Source organism: Gigantopelta aegis, chromosome 9 (genome assembly GCF_016097555.1).
Source record: "Gigantopelta aegis isolate Gae_Host chromosome 9, Gae_host_genome, whole genome shotgun sequence".
NCBI classification, from domain to species: Eukaryota; Metazoa; Mollusca; class Gastropoda; order Neomphalida; family Peltospiridae; genus Gigantopelta; species Gigantopelta aegis.
Window position 1 is genome coordinate 20,437,762 of NC_054707.1, and position 23,641 is coordinate 20,461,402.

A 23,641-nucleotide genomic window follows, 5' to 3' on the forward strand; every position below is an offset into this window, starting at 1 on the left:
GCAGCAAGGGTTCTTTTATATGCACCATCCCACAGACAGGGTTACCCGGTAGTACATACCACAGCCTTTGATATGCCAGTCATGGTGCACTCGCTGGAATGAGAAATAGCCCAATCATAGACCGATCGCGCATTGAGCGAGCGCTTTACCACTGGACTATGTCCCGTCCCTTCCTCAGCCAAAAGGTTCTGTGGATATTTTTAAAAAACGTCCATGGCATTGTCAGTTAAAATATGGCATTTGAACGGGTTGAGAACTATAGCATGCATCATTTGTAAATATTGTTTATTATGTCACCTGTTTGAGTAGGTAAAATGTTTAGTGATATGGCAATATATTTTTCATCTGTGAAAATTACAATCAGCAATAGGACTGGGTTTTTTATGAAATTGCCAGAACTTCACATTGTACATGTACATGTAAATACTTTAAAAAAACAAGTTTGTTGTACGCCACTGGATTACTTATATTGATTTTCATTAATGCATTTCAACTTATTTTTGTGCTTATATCCAATTAAGGTTCAAGCACAATGGTAAATTTGGTGTCTGAAGTAACTGTACATACCTAGTTTACGAATCTGTGTGAAAATGTAGTAGCCCATCAGACTTTGAGAATCTGGGACCTTATTCACTAAACTCTCGCAACGTTGCAATATTGCAGTGCATTGCAAAAATACTTGCAAAGAGGATGCTTTGTTGTCTAGCAGAGCCTAAGAGACCTTTGTGAATTAGGCCCCTGGTAGTCTGAAGTGGGTTTTGGTAGATGAAACACTCTGTGCTATAACTATGGTTGAGCCCTGTTTGGGTGTATAAAAGCTTAGTCAACACAAAATTGACCTACTAAATGTAAGGCCCTTCCTGGTCTAAAGTAAGTTGGGTGCAGTACCAAAAAAAGTCAGGGCACATTAATAGAGGGCCTTCTCTGGGTAGTTAAAGAAAGCACTTTTGACCTTATAAAAAGGGAACTTGTTTTATCTTGTTTATTTGGAGGTGTAACTACCCTTTATTACCCCCCCCCCCTCCCTTTGCTATGTTTAGCCCTAGATTGTATGTGCATACATGTATGTACCTGTTAAAATGACAGACCCTAGATTTTAAACACTGATCATATTTTCACCATTTGAGTCATTTTTGATAATTGAAATTGGACATTGCTGAGATTTTATTGTAAAGTTTATCTATTGCCATACACATGTTTTTGATTATCCTGGTGTTTCTAATATCACAAAATGCATTTTTCATATTTAAAACCCCCCAAATACATTTGTATGTGTGCCTCTGTTAAGTAACAATTATGGAAATGGTCTAGTTTTAAATAAGGGTATTTTCCCATTTCAACATCACAGACAGTTTGAGACTTTTGTTTCACTGTTTTAACTTTGTGCAAATACAGTAAAAGTACACTTGTAATGAACATGCTTAAAATGAACTACTGCACAGAACTAACTGATCATAAAGTCCCATTTTATCTCCCTATACATTAATAACCAACTTGCAGTGTTTCTGCCAGAAAGACATTTTTGGGTATGGCGCTATGGAATTAAATGCAACCACAGTCAAGAGGGGATATGGGGGGGCCTCTCCCACAAAGAAAATGGGTTACATTTAGGGTTAGGGTTAAGAAAATCATACAATAATTATAAGAGTCATTAATTTTGTCAAAATGTTAACTTAAAAAAAAGAAAATTTTGGGTATGGCGCCATATCCGTTTTACCCTCTGGCAGAAACCCTGACTTGTACAAATGTGTACAACAAACTACTGATCTAACGAACTATGATGGTCCCTTCCGGGTCGTTATAAGAGTATTTTATTGTACATGTATGTTACATGTTTGTAGATTAACCAAGCTTAGTGTTTATTTGTACCAGGGCCCTGTTCCACGAAAGAATGGTAGCTACGGTTAATTGTAGTGACTTAAGGGGAGTTTTACAACTGGCACTGTAAACTTTACAGCTGTTCCACAAAGCAACCTTACTGTACATGTAGTTGTAAGTGCCCCTTTGAGAATTAAGATTTTCTTTGTGAAGAAGTGTGAAGTTAAATAATAATTGGTTACCGACTTTTTGGAACATCTTGGATGTATTGGTATCGGACATCCATGAAGTAACTTTGTTAGTTTATTTGCTAAGCAATAATTACAGAATGCATAAGACATGGGAGTTATCTCCCTTAATTCCGTGTGACAGTCATATGGCCTAGAATGTTTTTCATTGGACGCCAAGTTTCATAAAAGGTAGTTGGTATATATTAGATCCATTTTTACCCAAATAGTTAGTATCCTACTTAGAAAATGATAAAATCATCATCTAACTGCCATTTGACATCAACGTTAGTGGCTTACAACTGCCTCGTACCAGTTGTAAATTTTCACCATAATTTACGACGATAGTAAGCTATGTTATGTCATGGAACGGGCTGGCGATCGCAGAAAAAAATTAAGGATGCAATGGTAGGTATTTACAGCGATAATAGTGCTAAGATAGCTTTGTAGAACGGAGCCCTGATTTAAAGTTAAACTAGAGTCTGTGGCTTTAACATTTGGCTCTGAAATTTACCATACACATGTAGTTATACAGTATGTACACAACAAATTTCCAGTGGATGTTTCTATATTTCTAGGTTTCTAACATTGACATCACTCAGATTCTACTTCCTAATTTCGACAGCATGTATAATCATATTTTTCATGGATACATGGAAAAAGAAAATATGGCCTGAAATACGAGGCAAGTATATACTTTGTATTACATAATAGTGTTTTTCCTAGCTTGTTTTAGCATGGTGCAGCACCATGCCTCAATAGTCTAGCACCATCTTGCCTCAATCAGCGCTATGCTGCCCTGAGATTAAACAAGCCTTTTTCAATAATTAATTCTAAAATTGCCTTTATAAAACACAAAAAAAAGGTATTATTAATTAATAAAATATGCATTTTATTTCTTTTGACATTCATTTATTAACACAAGCACATAAATTACATTAATGTTTATTTCAATTAATTTTTGTGTATTTTTAATGAAAAACAAGTGCCCCAAAAATGGCGAAAATGCCCCAAAAGTGTTTGGTCTACCATGCCTTGCCAAATTTCTAGGGAAATCACTACATATATTGATGAAAAATTTACCTGTATGGAATTATTGTTGTTATATTCGAATCGCATTGTTTCAGGGCTTGTGCTGTAATTCATTTAATTCTCCAATTGTGAACAATAATTAAAATTTGTGAAATTATTTACGGTTTAGTGAAAAAAAAAATCATTTAAAATTGTTTAGTAGCCAGACATGCATGCAACAGTTGTGGTCTGATTGTCTTTCATATGTTCAGTATTTTTATAGAGTCCATCCCTCCTCCTCACTAAACTGAAGTTGAACAATATGTTTACCAGGGCTCACCCTGTGCATTGCTAATTTTTATATAACGTGGCTACAAAATTTAGTCTTTGGCTGATAAAAATATTCCTAAAATCAACCATATTTGTTATAAACATTCCAGGAAATACTCTATATATCTGAAAATTAACTAAATAAAATTTGTACGAGTGTGAGCCCTGGTTTCCACCAGAAAGTATTGTCAAAATAAGAATGATGATGAAGGAAAGCCAAAATTCTTGACCACAGTGTTAAATATGTAAATCCATTTAGTACAATTGAAATGCCATAAAACAAACTAATTTATTTGGTCAATCAACATTTTGATGGTATGACCCTCTCTTACTTCATATTACCCTTCCTCTCATCCATCCATCCACAGATAAAACAATTTGTCCATCTATGCATTCATTGATCCATTCATTGTTACTTACTTCCATCCATTCATCCATCCATCAGTGCAACCATAAATTCAACCATCCATCCCATCGATCCATCCATTTCTCCCTCTATCCATCCATCCATCCATTTATTCCATTTATTCTTCCATCCATTCATCCACCCATTTTCCATTCATTGTTACTCCCATCCATCAATCCAGCCATAAATGCAACCATCAATCCCATCCATCATCTATTATTCCATTTCATCCACTTAATTTTCATTCATTGTTACATCCATCCTTCCATCGACCCACTCATAAATGCACCATCAACACATCCATCCATCCATCCATCCATCCATCCATCCATCCATCCATCCATCCATCCATCCATCCATCCTTCCATCGACCCACTCATAAATGCAACCATCAACACATCCATTTATCCATCCATCCATCCTTCCATCAACCCACTCATAAATGCAACCATCAACACGTCCATTTATCCATCCATCCATCCATCCATCCATCCATCCATCCATCCATCCATCCATCTGTTCATCTGTTCATTCATCCATCCATACACCCAAATACATCCACCCATCCTTCCATCCATCATCCCTACATCTGTCTGTCCGTCCGTCCGTCCATCCATCCTACATACATAGATTTATTCATGTCCATCCATCCATCCATCCATCATACATACATAGATGTATTCATATCCATCCATCCATCCATCCATCCATCACTGATTGCTGACTCATTCTATTCACATCTCTGCCTATGTCACATGTGTTCATCGATGTTTTCAGCCATTGTAAATATAGATTACATTGTATTTTTCAGTGCCTCCCCAGTTTCCTGAAGATTCAGATGAGTGAGTTGTGTATTATGTTTAGTAACTGGAATTAGTCAATCTAGGGGATTTGGGAGCATAACCCACTACAATAATATTTATTGACCAACTCTAAACTCAATATTATTGTCTAATTATATTTCATTAAAAATATATATATTATTATTTGAAAATTAATTTTATGTTTTTACCCCATATAGTTGTTTATTGCATTACAAACACTAATAGAAATTACTTTTCCCTTCTCAGAACAATGGGGCAAAGTGGATATTTATTAGTACATATCATAATATTTCATCATGTTCCCCATTCCTTTGAGAATGTTCCAAATTATACACTCTGTCCTAATCATTATATAGAGGATTCGTCACAAGTGTTTTTTAACATGTAAAATATCAACTGAGTCTATGTTAATCGGTATTGTTGAGGTTCTAGATTGATTGAAACATATTTTATTGCATATAATGTACAAATGGATTGGGCACAAGTTATCCAATTTACGAAGCCCTCTCCTAATAACATACAATAATGACAATAATTACGACTACAACTATTACAAGAATATACAAGAAATTAAATATTCAAAAAGAAGTATATACATGAGAGAAAAACAAAACACAGAGAAAACAAAAAAACAATAATAAATAAATAAATAAATAATGAAAAAAGAAGAAGGAAAGCAATGAAGGTGATTTATTTTCCAATCAGACAAATACCGATTAACTAGACGAGGTTGATATTTTACATATTAAAAAACACGAGTAGTGAATTCTATTTACCCTATAACACTTCTAAAATAACATTTTAATTCAATTTTTAGTAAATCACACTACTAAAGTCACCTCCATCGGTAATATGACGTCATCACGATTAGCACAAATTAGTTTGACATCACACATTTTAACTAATTCTTTCAAAACGTTACCCTCGGGTACACAGGTTTTGTTGGCATGTAAGCAAATGACCCATCCACAGCAACACATTATATAGAGACCTTGCAAATTTGCATAGCATTATTAACCAGGTTCATACACTAAAATTATCACATGGGTTTATGACATGAATATCATGGATAAGTTACAGGATAAATTTCATTATCAAATACTATTATTATTTTAATATTTTCCATTTGAGTTCTATTAATTTGTCATGTCTTTTGTAGTGCAGCTTATAATTATCATTAATATTATCAATGTGATAGTAAATTGTTCTCTAAGGTTAGATACATTTTAAATTTATCATGTGTTTACAGATGGATTCCTGTTCACCCAAGGTTACTGAGTGTTCCAGAAATAGCCCATATTCTTGCACAGATTTGGCAGAGTTTTCTTTCATTCTGTCATAAATGTCGTCTGCTTAGAAGGAACAATTATAAAAAAGTATGTAACTTCTTAAATATTTATATATTTGTCAATAGGTGTTCAATACACATTTATCATGTAGATCTTGCTGATCGAATCCACATTATTGAAGTTTTTTTTGTTGATGAATTATTCATTTACAAATTAATTTTAACTTATTTTTGTGCTTATATCCAGTTAAGGTTCAAGCATGCTGTCCTGGGCGCACACCTCAGCTATCTGGGCTGTCTATCCAAGACAGTGGGTTAGTGGTTGGTTAGAGAGAAGTTGGTGTAGTGGTCTTACACCTACCCACTAAGTTGTTAAAGCTTGCTATGGGTGGGAGCCGGTACTGAGCTGCAAACCCAGTACCTAGCAGCCTTATGTCCGATGGCTTAACTACAACACTGATCCCTATCGGTGGGCCCATTGGGCTATTTGTCGTTCCAGCTAGTGCACCATGACTTGTATATTAAAGGCTGTGGTATGTGCTATCCTGTCTGTGGGATGGTGCATATAAAAGATCCCTTCATACTAATGGAAAAATGTAGCGGGTTTCCTCTCTATGACTGTGCCAAAATGACCATATGTTTTACATCCAAAAGCCGATGATTAATAAATCAATGTGCTCTAGTAGTGTCATTAAACAAAACAAACTTTATTTTAACCATGACACAAGTGAGGCTAATTATTGTTATAAATATTTATTTAAAGAATGTATTCAGTGTTACAAACAGAAAATAAATGCAGGGTTAAAAGGCATCTTTGAATTGGTGTATGTTTTTATTTTATTTTCATAACCCAATGCAATGCATCACCTAAAATATAATAGACCATTGTTTAATGAAATTACACAGATTTTTGTCTTATACATGTGTATTATATGTATGTCATGACTAACAGCTTAATATATATAGGATAATAAACGAGTTACCAGTGAAGCTCTTGACAAGTGAAAATTATTTCATGAGGGACATAAATTTGATAATAACTGGTACCGAGTTACTCTATTTATTACCCCAGCTATTTGGGTTTTTTTAAAAGCCTTTATTTTCGATATAGCCTACACGTCCATGTATGTAGAAAGGATGTAAACTACTTCACTGTTCTTGGTATTTCTTTAACTTTGTATTTTATTCACGGTTCACAGATAATTTTCAAAACCCAAAGTTTATATATGTACTACCGTATATATATTCTGTAAAAAACTCAAATATAATGAATTGCATTAAATTACCATTTTATTACAAGTTTAACACTGAAACCAGAAAGACGTAAACACAAACGCTTTAAACTATGTGACGTCATTGTGTGTGCTATGCCAAATCGTGATGATGTCATATTTAGTACCGACAAGGTAATTGGTTTGTTGGCGTCAAATCATCCAAAAGTAATGTACGTTAAACCAATTTATGATCATATCACAGTGAGAAATTATGATTTTAATTTTCCCTTTTATGAGTGTCTGCTGGGGTAATAATGTTGTTAATATGGTGGCTCGTGTGTTTTCAGTTTAATATATAGAGGTTATTATCAGAGTGTTTTTTGGTATCGTCAGTATCATATATTAGGAATAAGAATTGTATTATGCGAGCCTCTGGTATTGTTTACAATTGTTGCAAATGAAAAGAATGATAATGGATGATAAAAAGAATAACACCCCCCAGCCCGTGTCTTGTGATATCATAATTTATCAGTACTCGTTGATAAAAGTATAAAAAATATTCTCGGCAAACCTTGCATTTTATACTTTCATCAATCCGTGATGATAAATAGAGGTTATTACCAGAGTGTTTTTCGGTATCGTCAATATCATATATTAGAAATAAAAATTGTATTATGTGAGCCTCTGGCGAGCATAATACATTATTTTTATTCCTAATATATGATATTGACGATACTGAAATACACGAGGGTAATAATCTCTTTATCATATAATCTCAAGCTTAATACAACGTGTTTTTGTAAACTGTACACGCAACTTTAATTCCAGTCCGCCATTACTAGATATTCAAATGATGTAAAAATATGTGGCACTGTGTATGTTTGAATGGAAATGACGTCAAACTCGAATGACGTCATTTTGGATGTCCTTACATCAAAATAAAGTTATGCCTAACGTTTTTTTGTTTTCTGAACACTGGACAGCTTTCAGTGTCAAATTGCCATTGAAATGTTTTTATTTGATGACTATGAATGCATAGGTCAATCATGGAGTGTCACCCAAGTACGTTTGCTTAAATGGCAATAAACCTAGTGCCGAGACCTCGACTAATTTACATCTAATTTGCAAAGTTATTAAATTCTTAAAGAATGTGATCTGAAAAATATCACATACTTTGATTAAACTGAAAATGTAAGATATTATATGATAAATATTATGTAATATGTATAATGTTCAGTATTATTCATATGATGGCTTTTGTGTTTCAGTTTAATATCTGCAGTGCAGTATTCTTCCTGTGCCTGTTACTGTTTGCTCAATATGTGTCGGACATCGTGTTATCTTATGTGTTTGGTGAGTATCCTCAAAACACAGATTACTGTTTGCAGTGTCAACAAAATGGTTAAACAAATATTTCTCTCTGTGTTGCAATGGTCTGGTAATATTGCTGGAGTTTGTGAATTCATACATTGTGATAGTTTGGTGAAATTCATTGTGGTACTTTATTGGACAGGGTATGAAATTAACATTAAGAAAGTAAGCCATCACTGGTTATTGTACCTGTGGGCTAATTAAAATGAGTGAAAACTAAAACTTATTCAAATAGACTGTTATAAACTGGGCTTGTTAAAAAGAGTGTTATTTAACTTTCACTATCAATACATGTAAATACAATGATAACATATAGCAGGGATTGAAATGTTGCCGCCCCGACCGGTTGTTGCTAACCAACATCACCATAGACTGGGAGATTTTTGAGGCCTGCCGTCCTATAGGACCAGCAATTATTTTAAGTTGTAAACACTTCTATAATAGTTTTAAGTAAAATATATATAGATCTACATCAAAATAGTTGTCAAACTGATTCCACCACAGAAGTAAATGATTATAAACAACCATGGCATTTATTAGAATCATGTTTCTCTTGGTTATTTTTAACAAAACACTGGTGTCAAACATTATTTACAAATCACCCTTGGAAGTCCTTATTATCGGGCATTACCGTTGCTGCTTGTATAATACAAAAACAGAGTTATTGGCCGAGATGTTAAAATAATTGGCCTAAGTATTTTGAGTTTAACTTTGACTTCATGAAAAAATGCGATGTGTTCCGATATAAAACACGTTATGTAACTTTCATGAAATTCTAGTTTTTATTTGTTTGTGGATGAGATCTCAACATTATTCATATATGAATAAATAATGAATAGTAATGTGTAAATAACAAAGAATATATTTTTATAAATAAAAATGAATATATTTGACATATGCTATAAATGACATTATTGTTGTGGTTATTTTAGCAAATCTTGTTTTAGAACCAAGTAGCGCTACATGTATTCGTATAACCGAGATGCCAATTCATGTATCAACAGCAAGCTAGCGCTTAGCCGTGATTGTCATTTTGTGCCAATGCTAATTAAAGTGCTATTTTTGTTTCTCTATGATTATGAAGTTTCCAAGGCCATATGATCGACATGAAAAGTTGTTGGATAGAGCACACACTACAGTGGAAGCCTGTTTTTCCATAAATGCAGATATTTAGGCATTGTAAATGTATGTAGTTACACGCATGTAAGACATAAACAGGCTTTGTAAATACAGACCATAATTATTATTAAATTAACAATTATAGAATGATAAAGTTGAAAAAGTAAATGCTGTGAGCCTCCCATGGGGGATGGAGGTGGGCACAGACCTTTCCCGGCCCCTACAGCCATGGGTTAATAGTACTTTCAACAACTTCACAGGCAATAGGTTTGGTGCAACACTAAAAATCTTGTTTGTATTTTATGTTAAAGTTTGTTTTGTTTAACGACACCACTAAAGCACATTAATGTATTACTCATCAGCTATTGGATGTCAAACATTTGGTAATTTTTACGGATAGTCTTAGAGAGGAATCCAGCTACATTTTTTCATTAGTAGCAAGGGGTCTTTTATATGCACCATCCCACAGACAGGATGGCATGTATCCTAGCCTGTGATATACTAATCGTGGTGTACTGGTTGGAACGAGAAATAGTCCAACGGGACCGTTTGTAATTAAAACATCTTCAATTAAACGAGCACATTGGTGAATGTTATATATTTATAACTTAAACATACCATGTATTACCATAATTAGTATAAATATCAGTGAGTTGCTTTTCTTAAATCTTTGTCTATTTTATTTAAAAAAAGAAGTTATATTGCAGTTTTATTATTAGACATCATTTGTTGACATTTTATTTGTTTGTTTGTCCTTTTTTATTAATCTTTTTATTATAATTATAATATGTAATCATGTTAGTCTGGCAGGTTTTGATTTGGGCCTGGCATAATTTGAAGTTTGCTAGACCGAATGACCTGGAATTTCAGCCAATTTCAATCCCTGTGTAGTAATATTGAATTGCCATGACGATGATAATTACTGTACCACGCTTGGGTTGTTTTCCCATTGACAAAAGTGTGCAGTAAATGTGTATAACTGCACTTTTGAAACCTTACCTCTCAAGTGCAGAGAGAGAAAGAGAGTACCTTTTTAACATCTCCCTATACCACTAAGGTTTCGAGCATGTCCATCCCGGCCTCGGCCTCTAGATAGCCAGTGGTCTGGTCCGGGACAGATCAAGAGCAGCAAGAGTTGTTGGTCAACATTTGTTCATGCCTATTCTTATAACAAATAATTATGTAAACACCATTATGTTAGCATATACATGTAGCATTATTGAACTACCATGTTGAGGATAATTATTATATGATGACATGTACCACAACTGTATATAAATGTAATTATGGTAGTCATAATAATTCATTGTAATAGTTATATAATTAAACTTCAATTAAACATTGTTCTGTTACATGCATTGTCATAATTTGAAAAGTTAATTCAAACATTGTGGTAGATGATTTGAAATGATCCATTGTTCAATAATAATAATACATTTTAATGGTACTTTAATGATTTACATTGTGGTAGATGATCCATTGTTCAGTAATACATTTTAATGGTACTTTAATGATTTACATTGTGGTAGATGATCCATTGTTCAGTAATACATTTTAATGGTACTTTAATGATTTACATTGTGGCTGAATGATCTCTTCCACTGTACAGCTTGACAATATCAGACGTTGTGGTACCTAACTTAATGATGCTTTATAATATATTGTGATGGGTTCATTATATCATAATGTTCATTTTGGTAGTTTATATTATGGCTCTTTCTTTATATCATACAGTGCCATTCACAGGTATGTTACAGTAGAGTAGTAAATGTCTTTCAGTAACATAGTACTATCAGGCATCGAAATAAGCACACAATGTTTGCAAATTCATATACATTTTATGTGTCCACTGGCGTAGCGAGGGTTGCCAGCACCCGGGGCAAGGCAAGTATTGCACCCCGTAACCAGTGGACCCCAAGTCACTCCCACCAGTCCAGAATTTTGCGCCCAGGGCAACCGCCCACGCTACACCACTGTATGTGTCCACAAACTATGCGCTATGAAATCATAAAGCCATCATAGTGACATCATAGCTAACGTTGGCACTAAGATATAGCTTCAACAAATGATGGGCCATGGTAACCTAGAGGGTATGACACATTTATATAAACATATGTACATTATTATTAAATTCCTTCACAGACACACTGGTACTTTGTTATTGTATAATTGTTCTCATTTATTGATACTTGTATACACGTTATACACATGTACCTCAATAACACAATTTGTCAACATTTAGCTTAGTGTTTTTTGCTTAAAAAGGGGGCAGGATTTAACTCGGTCGGTGCAGTACTCGACTAAGTTGCTTGTGTCACAGGATCAAACCAGCTCAGTAGATCCATTCAACTGACTGGGTTTTTTTCTCATTCCAACCCAATGCACCACAACTGGTCAAAGGTCGTGGTATGTACTTTCCTATCTGTGGGAAAGTGCATATAAATGATCTCTTGCTGCTAATGGAAAAATGTATTCGGATTTCCTCTGATGACTACAAGTCAGCATCCAATAGCCAATGATTAATTAATCAATGTGCTCTAGTGGTATCGTTAAACAAAACAAACTTTAACTTTTACTGATAGGTGTATGTGTACTTTATACTTCAGTAACACAATTTGTCAACATTTAGGTGTGTGTTTTTGCTTAATAAGATTTTCTGGAGATCAAAGTAGCGTTCTCGACTTTCTTGACATATGGTAACATCCTGCTAACCTGAACAATCGATCTTGACTTATTTCGATGCCTGTACTATTATGTGTTGTGGTAGCAGCAGCAGTGTAGTACTCTATGTTTTGGTAGCATAGTGTTACATTGTGTTGTAGTTTTGTGGTACATGTTGTAGTAGCTTAGTATTATTTATAGCAGTGATAGAGTGTTATATGTTGTAGTGGTGTACATGTACTTGTTATATGTTGTAGCAGTATAGTGCTGTATGTTGTAGTATAGTGTCACATGTAATAGAATGGTGCTACTTGGGTACTGTATGTTATAGTGGTACATGTATAGTGCTGTATGTTGCAGTAGCGTAGTGTTGTATGTTGCAGTAGCGTAGTACTATATGTTGTAGTAGTGTAGTGCTATATGTTGTAGTAGTGTAGTGCTATATGTTGTAGAAGTGTAGTGCTATATGCTGTAGTAGCATAGTGCTTTTTACTGTTATTATTATTATTATTATGGCATAGGCTATATATTGTGGTAGTGTAGTTCTGTACATTTTAGTAGGATAGTGCAGTATGTTCTCATAGTGGTGTATGTTTTAGGAGTGTGGCCTATGTGTTGTCTAGTACCAGTAGCATAGTGCAGTGTATGTGTTGTAGTAGTATAGTGCTGTATGTTTTAGCAGTATAATGTTATGTGCTATATAGTAGTATAGTGCTGTATGTTTTAGCAGTATAATTTTATGTGCTGTAGTAGTATAGTGCTGTATGTTTTAGCAGTATAGTGTTATGCGCTGTAGTAGTATAGTGCTGTATGTTTTAGCAGTATAGTGTTATGCGCTGTAGTAGTATAGTGCTGTATGTTTTAGCAGTATAGTGTTATGCGCTATATAGTAGTATAGTGCTGTATGTTTTAGCAGTATAGTGTTATGCGCTGTAGTAGTATAGTGCTGTATGTTTTAGCAGTATAGTGTTATGCGCTGTAGTAGTATAGTGCTGTATGTTTTAGCAGTATAGTGTTATGCGCTGTAGTAGTATAGTGCTGTATGTTTTAGCAGTATAGTGTTATGCGCTGTAGTAGTAAAGTGCTGTATGTTTTAGCAGTATAGTGTTATGCGCTGTAGTAGTATAGTGCTGTATGTTTTAGCAGTATAGTGTTATGCGCTGTAGTAGTATAGTGCTGTATGTTTTAGCAGTATAGTGTTATGCGCTGTAGTATAAAGTGCTGTATGTTTTAGCAGTATAGTGTTATGCGCTGTAGTAGTATAGTGCTGTAGTTTTAGCAGTATAGTGTTATGCGCTGTAGTAGTATAGTGCTGTATGTTTTAGCAGTATAGTGTTATGCGCTGTAGTAGTAAAGTGCTGTATGTTTTAGCAGTATAGTGTTATGCGCTGTAGTAGTATAGTGCTGTATGTTTTAGCAGTATAGTGTTATGCGCTGTAGTAGTATAGTGCTGTATGTTTTAGCAGTATAGTGTTATGCGCTGTAGTAGTAAAGTGCTGTATGTTTTAGCAGTATAGTGTTATGCGCTGTAGTAGTATAGTGCTGTATGTTTTAGCAGTATAGTGTTATGCGCTGTAGTAGTATAGTGCTGTATGTTTTAGCAGTATAATGTTATGTGCTATATAGTAGTGTAGTGCTGTATGTTTTAGCAGTATAGTGTTATGTGCTGTAGTAGTATAGTGCTGTATGTTTTAGCATTGTAATGTTATGCGCTATATAGTAGTATAGTGCTGTATGGTTTAGCAGTATAGTGTTATGTGCTGTAGTAGTATAGTGCTGTATGTTTTAGCAGTATAGTGTTATGTGCTGTAGTAGTATAGTGCTGTATGGTTTAGCAGTATAGTGTTATGTGCTGTAGTAGTATAGTGCTGTATGTTTTAGCATTGTAGTGTTATGTGCTATAATAGTAAAGTTCTACATGTTTTAGCAGTGTAGTGTTACATGTGTATGTGCTTTAGTAGTATAGTGCTGTATGTTTTAGCATTGTAGTGTTATGTGCCATAGTAGTATAGCACTGCATGTTTTAGCAGTGTGGTGTTTTGTGCTATAGTAGTATAGCACTGCATGGTTTAGCAGTGTGGTATTTTGTGCTTTAGTAGGTATAGTGCTGCATGTTGTAATTGTGCTATAAGATACAGTAAAATCATGCTTCTGTATTTCAGTGATGAGCATTATGCTGTGGCCGGGTGTGATCTATCACAACCTGCTGAAGAAAGCCTATCTGAAAATGGAGCCTGGGTTCATGTGGCTCGACTACCACCTCAAACAGCAGATGAACAAGGCTATGCCAGGTACAATTAAAGTTTGTTTTGTTTAATGAAGAAAGCCTATCTGAGAGGTTCGAGACATAGCTCAGTGGTAAAGTGCTCGCTTGATGTGCAGTCAGTTTGAGATTGATCCCCGTCAGTGGGCCCATTGGGCTATTTTTTGCTCCAGCCAGTGCACCACGACTGGTACATCAAAGGCCGTGGTATGTGCTATCCTGTCTATGGGATGGTGCATATAAAAGATCCCTTGCTGCTAATCGGAAAGAGTAGCCCATTGCATGGCGGTAGCAGGTTTCCTCTCTCAATATCTGTGTGGTATGTCCGAAGCCATATAACCGTAAATAAAATGTGTTGAGTGTGTCGTTAAATAAAACATTTCCTTCCTTCCTTCCTATCTGAGAATGGAGCCTGGGTTCATGTGGCTCGATTACCACCTCAAGCAGCTGATGGTTTTTTTTCACTGGCATCAGCAGTAGATACAGCACATATTCAAAAGCAGTAGTTTTTCAGTTCATATTCCAGTACTTACTGCAACAAAAAGCTAATTTATTATTCAAAAGTTTATGCTGTTGACAGCAGTAGTTACTGTTAGAGTGCAAGTGTGGATAATTTTTACATGCTCATATACCACTAGAGTTTCGAACATGTCCGTCCTGGGGCCTGTCTCTGGATAGCCAGTGACTTGCTCCTGGACAGAAAAAATTAAGAGGACAATTTTGAAATTTACATCCAAAAATTAAATAGTGGGCCTTTAAAATCTCTAATATAATTAATAAAAATAAAATCTACTCATTAAATTTGGTGACTAGATTAGATTGGACGGTCAAAAAGAAATTAGATAGATAACTAGTTTAATGGGGGGGGGGGGGGGGGGGGGGGGGGGGGGGGTAAATGGACAGAATTTTGAAATTAGCAATTAGTAAAAGAAATTAGTAGGATTAGAAAAAAAAAATTACAAGCCAAAAATAAAATGAATTGACTGCTCGGCCAAATATTTATATAATTTGGAGCAAAGGACAGTCCAAAAATAAATAAGAGAAAGAAGAGAGGATCGGACCATTTAATAATATATTTAAAAAAAAGTAATTTCGACATAACATTTTGAACGAAGATCTAAAAGTTTAAAGTCCGATCTATATGTCCACGCGAGTGGCCTCGTTAAGGCCGTTAGGGGAGAGGTTGGCGACTACGGCGAGCTGATGTCTGGAGTTGCAGTCAGCGATGGGATGAGTTGCTTCTTAGAGAGCAGATCTCTGATGACCACGCAGTAACTGGCACCACAAATCATCTTGACGATCCTGTGGATTGTTGAACTGTCCATCTCGTAGAGGAGTGTCGGTTGGTCTGCTGGCGCCGGTGCGTCACGATGAGTCCCGTCGCTGAGCTGTGGAGCCGAATGTTGTGGAGCTCGAAGTGGCTCCTGTCTGGCAGCAGTCTCCAATCCTAGTTGCAAAACCGGCCCCTCAGCTTCACCGTATCAGTCGTGTCGCCCTGGACGTATTCCCAGTACTGAGCCTTAAGTTTCCCCAAGGCCATTTGCCAGGTATCTACGTCCTCCTCCGGGGGTGTCATCTGTCGGACAGGCTGGCTTGCAGGAGATGTTGCTTTCCTCTTGACGGCCGCCGTCGCCTCAACAACAGCAGGGCCAGAGGTTCAAAAATGTTCAAAAAAATTACTTGCCACAGGGCAAGTGCTAATCAGATATTCACTTGCCCCATATATTTTTTCACTTGCCCATACTTCTTAAGGTAACTAATTCTGTTACTGACAGTACTTAATTTAATACAGTGCTCAATAATGTAATAATCTTAAAAGTAATTGGCTTAATTACACAAATAAAGATTTTTTGCAATAGGTTACATCACTTACATCAGTTGTTATCGAACTTTTCAACACATTGTTTTCCGTTTTGGTGTGTTAACGCATTGGCAAGAGTTCCGATTGTTCCAGCATTTAGGGTTAGGTTAGTTCTCAAGGCTGTGCAAATGCTCGAACGATCGGAACTCTTTCCAAAGGATTTATGGAGATTTGTAACAGATTGAAAATATGTTTTAGCTATTACATTAGTCACTTGTCATCGGGCATATGCAGTTAACATAATTACTTGCCCGACATGAAAATTCCGCTTGGCATGGGCTTTGGGCGATGGGATTTTTAATCCCCTGAGGGCACTTCTCAACGGGAGCAGTCTGTATAGTCGACCGCTTCACCGGAGGTGCTGGAGTGGAAGTGTATCGAGGCGGCGGTGACTGGGCCATAGCAGTGTCCAACAGGTCGCTCGTCACCTCCGTGGTCGATTCCGCCGGTGGCGTCTTATTCCTCTTCGGTGGTGAAGCGGGGGGCGGCGACGCAGACAGAACTGCCACTGGCGGTTCAGCCACCAGCTTTGGTTCCCCCTGAGCCGCCCCTGCAGCGCGTTCCTTCCTCCGTCCTCCTCTTCCTCTCCTCTTCTTATTGGAGTCCGCGTCCCCGTACACCAAAGTCACGGTCGCCCGCGACCCGGTATACGCAACGCGGAACTCCAACATCATTCCAAAGCTTGGCATAAGTCCCCCCGGGGGGAGGTGGGGGGGCAAGTTCAGAGCGCACATCGACACGTCTAGCTTCATAGCTGTCTCTCAGTGGAATCTGTTGGAGGCAAAATCATTTGTCTATTAAGATGAATACCCAAAGTGTAGACTACAATTATTATCATTTGTATACGGTGTCTACTTTGAAGACCCATTCTCTTATCCCAATGGTAATACTGCTTCCCCTACAATTGTTCTTGGCAATCAGTATAATGCCATGGAGATTACCATGGATTTTCAATTCTTTATGGCACTTTTTTTGCTGTTGTCTACTGGTATATTGAATTTTGTTTAACCATGGCATGTTTATTTCTGTAGACGATTTTCTTAATTGCAGGGGTTGGTACTTGTCAATAGTTTATGTCATATTGGGGTGACTTTAACATGTAGAAAGGAGATTTTAAGAGTTGCATGCCATGGAGTTTTTAGTTCTCCACGACATGTTTTTTGTCATAGACATTTTCTTAATTACAGTGTTTGGTACTGGTCAATAGTTTATGTCATATTAGAAGTGATATTAATATTTAGAAAGGATGTTTAAGAGTTGAATGCATTTCTTTCAGTACTGACGCGGAGGGCAAGGTCAGATGATGAAGTTACAGCGTCTAGGGTTTCCATGGATGATGACGATGACTTCTGTCCGTCTATGAATCCCGAGACAATCGCGCTGCTGGCTCGGGCAATCACAGACAGCGAGGACGAGAGTGGGACACCCTCTCTTCCCACACCAGGAGCGTCGAACCAGCCATCACTGGAAAACAGTGACAGTGGTAATCTTTTTGTATCAGTCAAAGCATCTGTATTAAGCAATTACCTAGTAGGAAGCAGAAAAATGTAAAGTTTGTTTTGTTTAACAACATCACTAGAGCACATTGTTATATTAATCATTGGCTGTTGGATGTCAAACATTTGTTAATGCAGCAAGGGATATGCACTTAGCCATAGACAGGAAAAGACATACCACAGCCTTTGACCAGTTATGGGGCACTTGTTGGAATGAGAAAAAACCAATCAGTCAAACAGATCTACTGAGGTGGTTCAATCCTGCAACGCAAGCACCTCAAGTGAGCACTCAACCGACTGAGCTAAATCCCGCCCCAGAAAAATGTGGTATAGTGGTTAAACCATCGGACTTGAGGCTGGTAGATACTGGGTTCATATCCCGGCACTGGCTCCCATGCAGAGCAAATTTAGTGACTTGGTGGGTAGGTGTAAGGCCACTACACCAACTTCTCTCTCACTAACCACTAACCCACAGGTTGTATTATGCTATAGCATAGTCTGTCCATCTGTATGTTCATGCATAAACATTTTGTTTCCAGAAAATATTTTTTTTTACCAATTTATATAGGATCATCAAACCTTGCATGACAGTACAACTTGGGATTTCGGTGTGTTGGCTACCATAATGAGGTCATCACGACCTACTTTTGACAGGCTTATCAAATACTATGTTTATATTTTAAAATACGATGATGAGCAGTAAACGGCTCACTGCGGCCATTCTCTAGGAATTATGTAGCAGAGTAATTGCTGCTCTCCGCCAAATTTACAGTACTTTTGAGTAAATAAAATAATGATATCACAGGGCTTCTAGAATTTTTAGGAAATTCACTAGCCATGGGATCAGTGATTTTTAAATTTTACTAGCCACAATTAAAAATTCAATAGCCCTACTTTACTTTAAGTTAATACAATTTTACTAAATAATAGTAATAATCATATACGCCACCTAAAGAGGGAGATAGCTTAAAAACACCAGCATTGAGGGGTTGGAGCGCTGGCAGGATATTCATCTTTACAAAACAAAAATAAAGAAAGAAATGTTTTATTTAACGACATACTCAGCACATTTTATTTACGGTTATATGGCGTCAATTACTGTACCAAACAGACTTTTTAACTGCAACATTTGACCTTTTTTTTCCAGTAGCCATCAGGCATGGCAGTGGTAGTTATTTACTAGCCCAACATTGAATATCAGTAGCCATGGGAGTGGGGTAACCATAATCTAGAAGCCCTGGATATCGGCATGTAACAAGGTGTTTTTTTCCCTACGCGAAATTGTTTGCAAAGAGATCACTCAAGCAAGAGCAATAGCTCATGTCAAACCATAAGGACTGATAAATAATTTCAGTACATTTTCTATCTTTCAGAGGAAATGACCAACTTCAACTTGCCTATTGACAGAATGCCATCGTACGATGACCTGGACCAGACTGATGATGACATGGATGAACCCGAAACCAAGTCAAGCAGGATGAATTACACTCCTTCGCACTTCATCGACGGGTCCGATTACTCCGACTCGGACGACGAGGACACCCTCTCCAAGGACCTGGCCTTCCCCGAAATATCGGAAATCCAGGGAGGAGAGAGTCCCTCACATTCTAACGCACTGTCGAATCTGACGAGCAATCTCGTTAGTCAGACGCTGACCTCCATGATGCAGTCGGCCTTGCATCGAGTCACCAACATGGGCGACCTCTCATCGCCGGCCTCGTCCAGCCGGCGGATTGGGGCGCACTCTCGCATCACGTACACGAAGACTGAGAGAGGCGAGTCGCTAGACCTGCTGGATCAGGAGTTGGAGGACACCATCGAGGAAGAGGATGAAACGGTCGGGGCTGAAGCAGAAATAGAAAAAGATTTTGATTTTTTAGAAGATTTTGATCGTGGAGATTCAAGCAGTTAGGTTGATAGAAACATTTTTTTATTGCAGTTAGATGTCGATGAAGATGTCTAATTTGTAAGACAGTTAAAAGCATTGTTTTTAAATCTCAGATCAGTAGACTGACGTTGAGGAAGAGGATGAAAGTGTTGGAGCTCAAGCAGAAATAGAAAAAAGATTTAAATTTTTTACACAAATTTTGATCCAGGAGATTCAAGCAGTTAGACTGATTGAAACATAATTGTGTATTGCGGTTAGATGTCAGGGATGATGTCTAATTTGTAAGATAGTTAAAAGCATTGTTTTGAAATCTCTGATCAGTAGACTGATGTTAATATTTCTAGAAGTGTTTTCGCTGGTCCATGTGGGATTAAATGAAAGACAAATGTAGAGGACTATAATAAGACAAACATGGTTGGAATCATAAAGGCATCAGTTTAGGAAGGAAGTCAACAGGTACTTGACTACAAACAGGTTTGGAAACACTGCTCAGATTAGTGGAAAGAGAAACCAAGACAAATATAATGGATGAAAATGGATGGAGTCTTAAAGACGTCAGTTTAAGAAGGAAGCCAGCTGGTATTGGCAGCAAAAAGGTTGAGATACATCGAGCAGAAAGGCACACATTTTTTCAGGTCCTAATATAAATATTTATATCATTCAGATATTCTGACTATTTATTTTTGTGTGAAATATAGATATTTTTTTTTTTACAAAAGAAACAATCCAGTGAAAATATAAATTTTTAAGATTTCATATGTACACAATGTAGTATTTTTCTTAAATCAAAATATAATGTTCCTTTCACCACGTACCCCATCTATAATATGTAAAATGACACGAGCTCCGTGATTTGTTTTGTCTTGAGTTTTGGGGGATTCTAAGGTTAACAGTAACAATAAAAATAAATGATTCTGTTAAATTACAGCTACTTTTTTTTTAATAATAATTTTTTTTCTTTTTAATTACAGCTGCTTTAATATGTAATCTTCAAAATTAAACTACAAATCATTTCATGGGGTGATTTATAAAACATATGTTATTGTGATTTGATTAGGATCTAATAATTGTGATTCCTTCACAGTTAGTATATTGTAATTTTATGACTAAACGTTTTATTTTTTAGCTTTCTTACATATGCTACAGTTCATTACTGCAGTTCACCATGATGATTCATTTAGTGGTGTACTAGTAAACATTGGGTAAATTAGAACAGATTCTATAGATATAATATTGTAAATAGAATACCTGACAGTGTATGTTATTTTTATTATTATTACACATTTAAAATTTTTTTTTTTTAAATTAACTAACATTAACAAAGTGATTTCTTTTAGCTGTTTTTAACTATATTTAAGCTATGTTAATTATTGCACTTTATAAGTTTTATTTTACACACGTTTTAGTTATTATATTTAATATCAGTTGCTTATTGTTTTATGCTGCATTGGATGGGAACAATTAGTGTCCATATTCTGCCCCTTATTTTTCTACAAGATATGTGTAACCTTGAAATAGCTTTTTCATCTATATTTTCCGCCATCAACATACACTCGGTGGCGTAGCATGGGTAGTTTTTGTTGAATAATATTAATAATCTGTAGGTTCATTTCAGGTTACTATAACTGTGGATACGTGAGACTGTGGAGTTTCACTACTAGTTATCTAAATTATTTTAGAGTTACGCTTCTTTAATACATTTTGAATGTCGTCTCACTACCACATAACTTAATAAAATCAGTGCATTTATTTCTTTATTATTCAAGTATATTTTTTATATGTATCTTAAATATTCTTCGAATCCTGTCCATTGATATTAAATTTTTTTGTGATTGAAAATTTTAATAAAATCAGGCAGTATTTTTCAAATTTTAACTAACATATTTGTTGTAATAATCACTTCCTGAATTTTTATTTAATTTTTTTTTGCTGTGTTCACAAATAACTTCTAAATTTGTTGTTAATCTGAAATGAAATGTGTAAAGATAGAACTACATATGTGTCATTGTAGAAAACAATTACCAATATTAGCAAATACAGTATCTAAAGAATAAATATGAAAACCCTTAAATACATGTATTAAGTAAATTTAATATGTATTAAAATCTCATTGACAACATCTGTTATTTTGCATTTTCGAATCTTTTGTGCAGCATCATTCAAAAGGCTGAAAAAGGTGCTGTTACAATAAATAGAAATTATGATTTATTAAAATGTTTCAGCATACAGTGAATTATTTACTAATTTATCGCCAATTATATATTAAATATTACACAGGCAATTATAGCAATTCTGTGTCACGTTAGTGCAATATCATTGATATTAATAATACAGAAAATAACTAAATAAATATAATCAGGTAATAAATTTCAATTTGTGGTACACTTGAATAGCCAGATGGGATTCCTGTGTTGTAAATTTATACTGTAAAGCAGGGTTGGGGAAATGTGTGTGTATAAAGTTTGCATTGTCCACATCCACCCCCGTCACAATATTTATATGCACATATATTATTTATATGCACATATATTATTTATATGCACATATATTCATCGCAGATACTAATGATTGCTTGTGAAATTTATGTTGCAAACATTCACACAGGTGTGTGTAAAAATGTGAGAAAGAAAAATATGTCACAATATTAATTTGGTTTATGCTATCAATAACCCCGAACCACACTTGCTGTTTTGTAATAGTCATGTAAAATTTTGCAACAGAAACCATTCAGTTAATTACTTTGGTTTTTTTGTGCTAGTAATTAATTATGACTTGTCATGTGTTATTTTTGTTTCACTACATGTATTTAAGAAAAAAACATGTCATATGAGTTTGTTACACTGGACTAAGCAGTATGTTATTACTTCTTGATGATAGTGACAAAAAGGAATTAACTCCTGTTAGTATATTCCTTTTGAAATGGCTCCACAAGGTCTGTATGTGCATACATGTAGAAACATGCATCGTCTGTGGAGTATGGTATCAATAGTTGTTTGATATTTGTATATTATTATGAGAAAAATGTAATGGATAAATCAGTACATATCACATGGCAGAGGAACACAAATAAGTAACAGCCTGGCAAACATAATTTTATAAAATATGTTTGTTAAGTTTTTTAAGTTTTTAATTCAGTACAGATGAAAAGTTTCCATCACTCTAAATAAAAGATTGCAAGTTAAAAGACAATTTATTTTTTTAAGAAACTTCCAGTAATAAGTCACACAATAAGACATCGTTTCTGGGTTTTTTGGTCCTTAAGTTTATAAGCAGGGCTTCTAGATTATGATAGCTCCAATCCCATGGCTAGTGATAGTCAATGTTGGGCTAGTAAATAACTACTATTGCCATGCCCGACGGCTAGTGAAAAAAAAAGTTGTTAAATGCTGCATTTAAGTATGTTTTGTAAATATAAATATCATGCCCTCACCCCCATCCCCCAATCTTAGTGTTTTTAAGCTCTATCTCCCTCTTTAGGTGACATTATTACTATTAGTAAAATTGTATTAACTTATTTAAAGTAAAGCAGGGCTAGTGAATTTTTAATTGTGGCTAGTAAATATTTAAAATCACTGATCCCATAGCTAGTGGATTTTATAAAAATTCTAGAAGCCTTGGTATGGATATCAGCTTACGACAATATTGGTGATTTATTTTCTGGCTGGTATCCACTGAACTGAGTATGCCATTCAGTTGCCTGACTGGAAAAAAAAGTTAATCAACTTAACGGGTCATTTTGAGGAAGAAAACATTCTGCTACCACAAAAGTCTAAGGCCCAAACCACATCGAAGCTGGGTCTGGGTCTGGGTCTGGGTCTGGGTCTGGGTCTGGGTCTGGTGAGTGTGTCAAAAACACCATGTCCG

The 23,641-nt window shown here is 35.7% G+C and overlaps 1 protein-coding gene across 1 annotated transcript; it reads left to right on the forward strand.

Annotated features, from left to right (window-relative positions):
- The first annotated feature begins 4,609 nt into the window (after positions 1 to 4,609).
- Positions 4,610 to 23,162, forward strand: LOC121380450 (reticulophagy regulator 3-like). Its single transcript, XM_041509267.1, has 6 exons — positions 4,610 to 4,634; positions 5,866 to 5,992; positions 8,387 to 8,471; positions 14,432 to 14,560; positions 17,670 to 17,876; positions 19,263 to 23,162. Exons 4-6 carry the CDS (start codon positions 14,434 to 14,436, stop codon positions 19,799 to 19,801), a joined length of 873 nt encoding a protein of 290 aa, XP_041365201.1. The 5' UTR covers positions 4,610 to 4,634; positions 5,866 to 5,992; positions 8,387 to 8,471; positions 14,432 to 14,433; the 3' UTR covers positions 19,802 to 23,162.
- Positions 23,163 to 23,641: the final 479 nt, after the last annotated feature.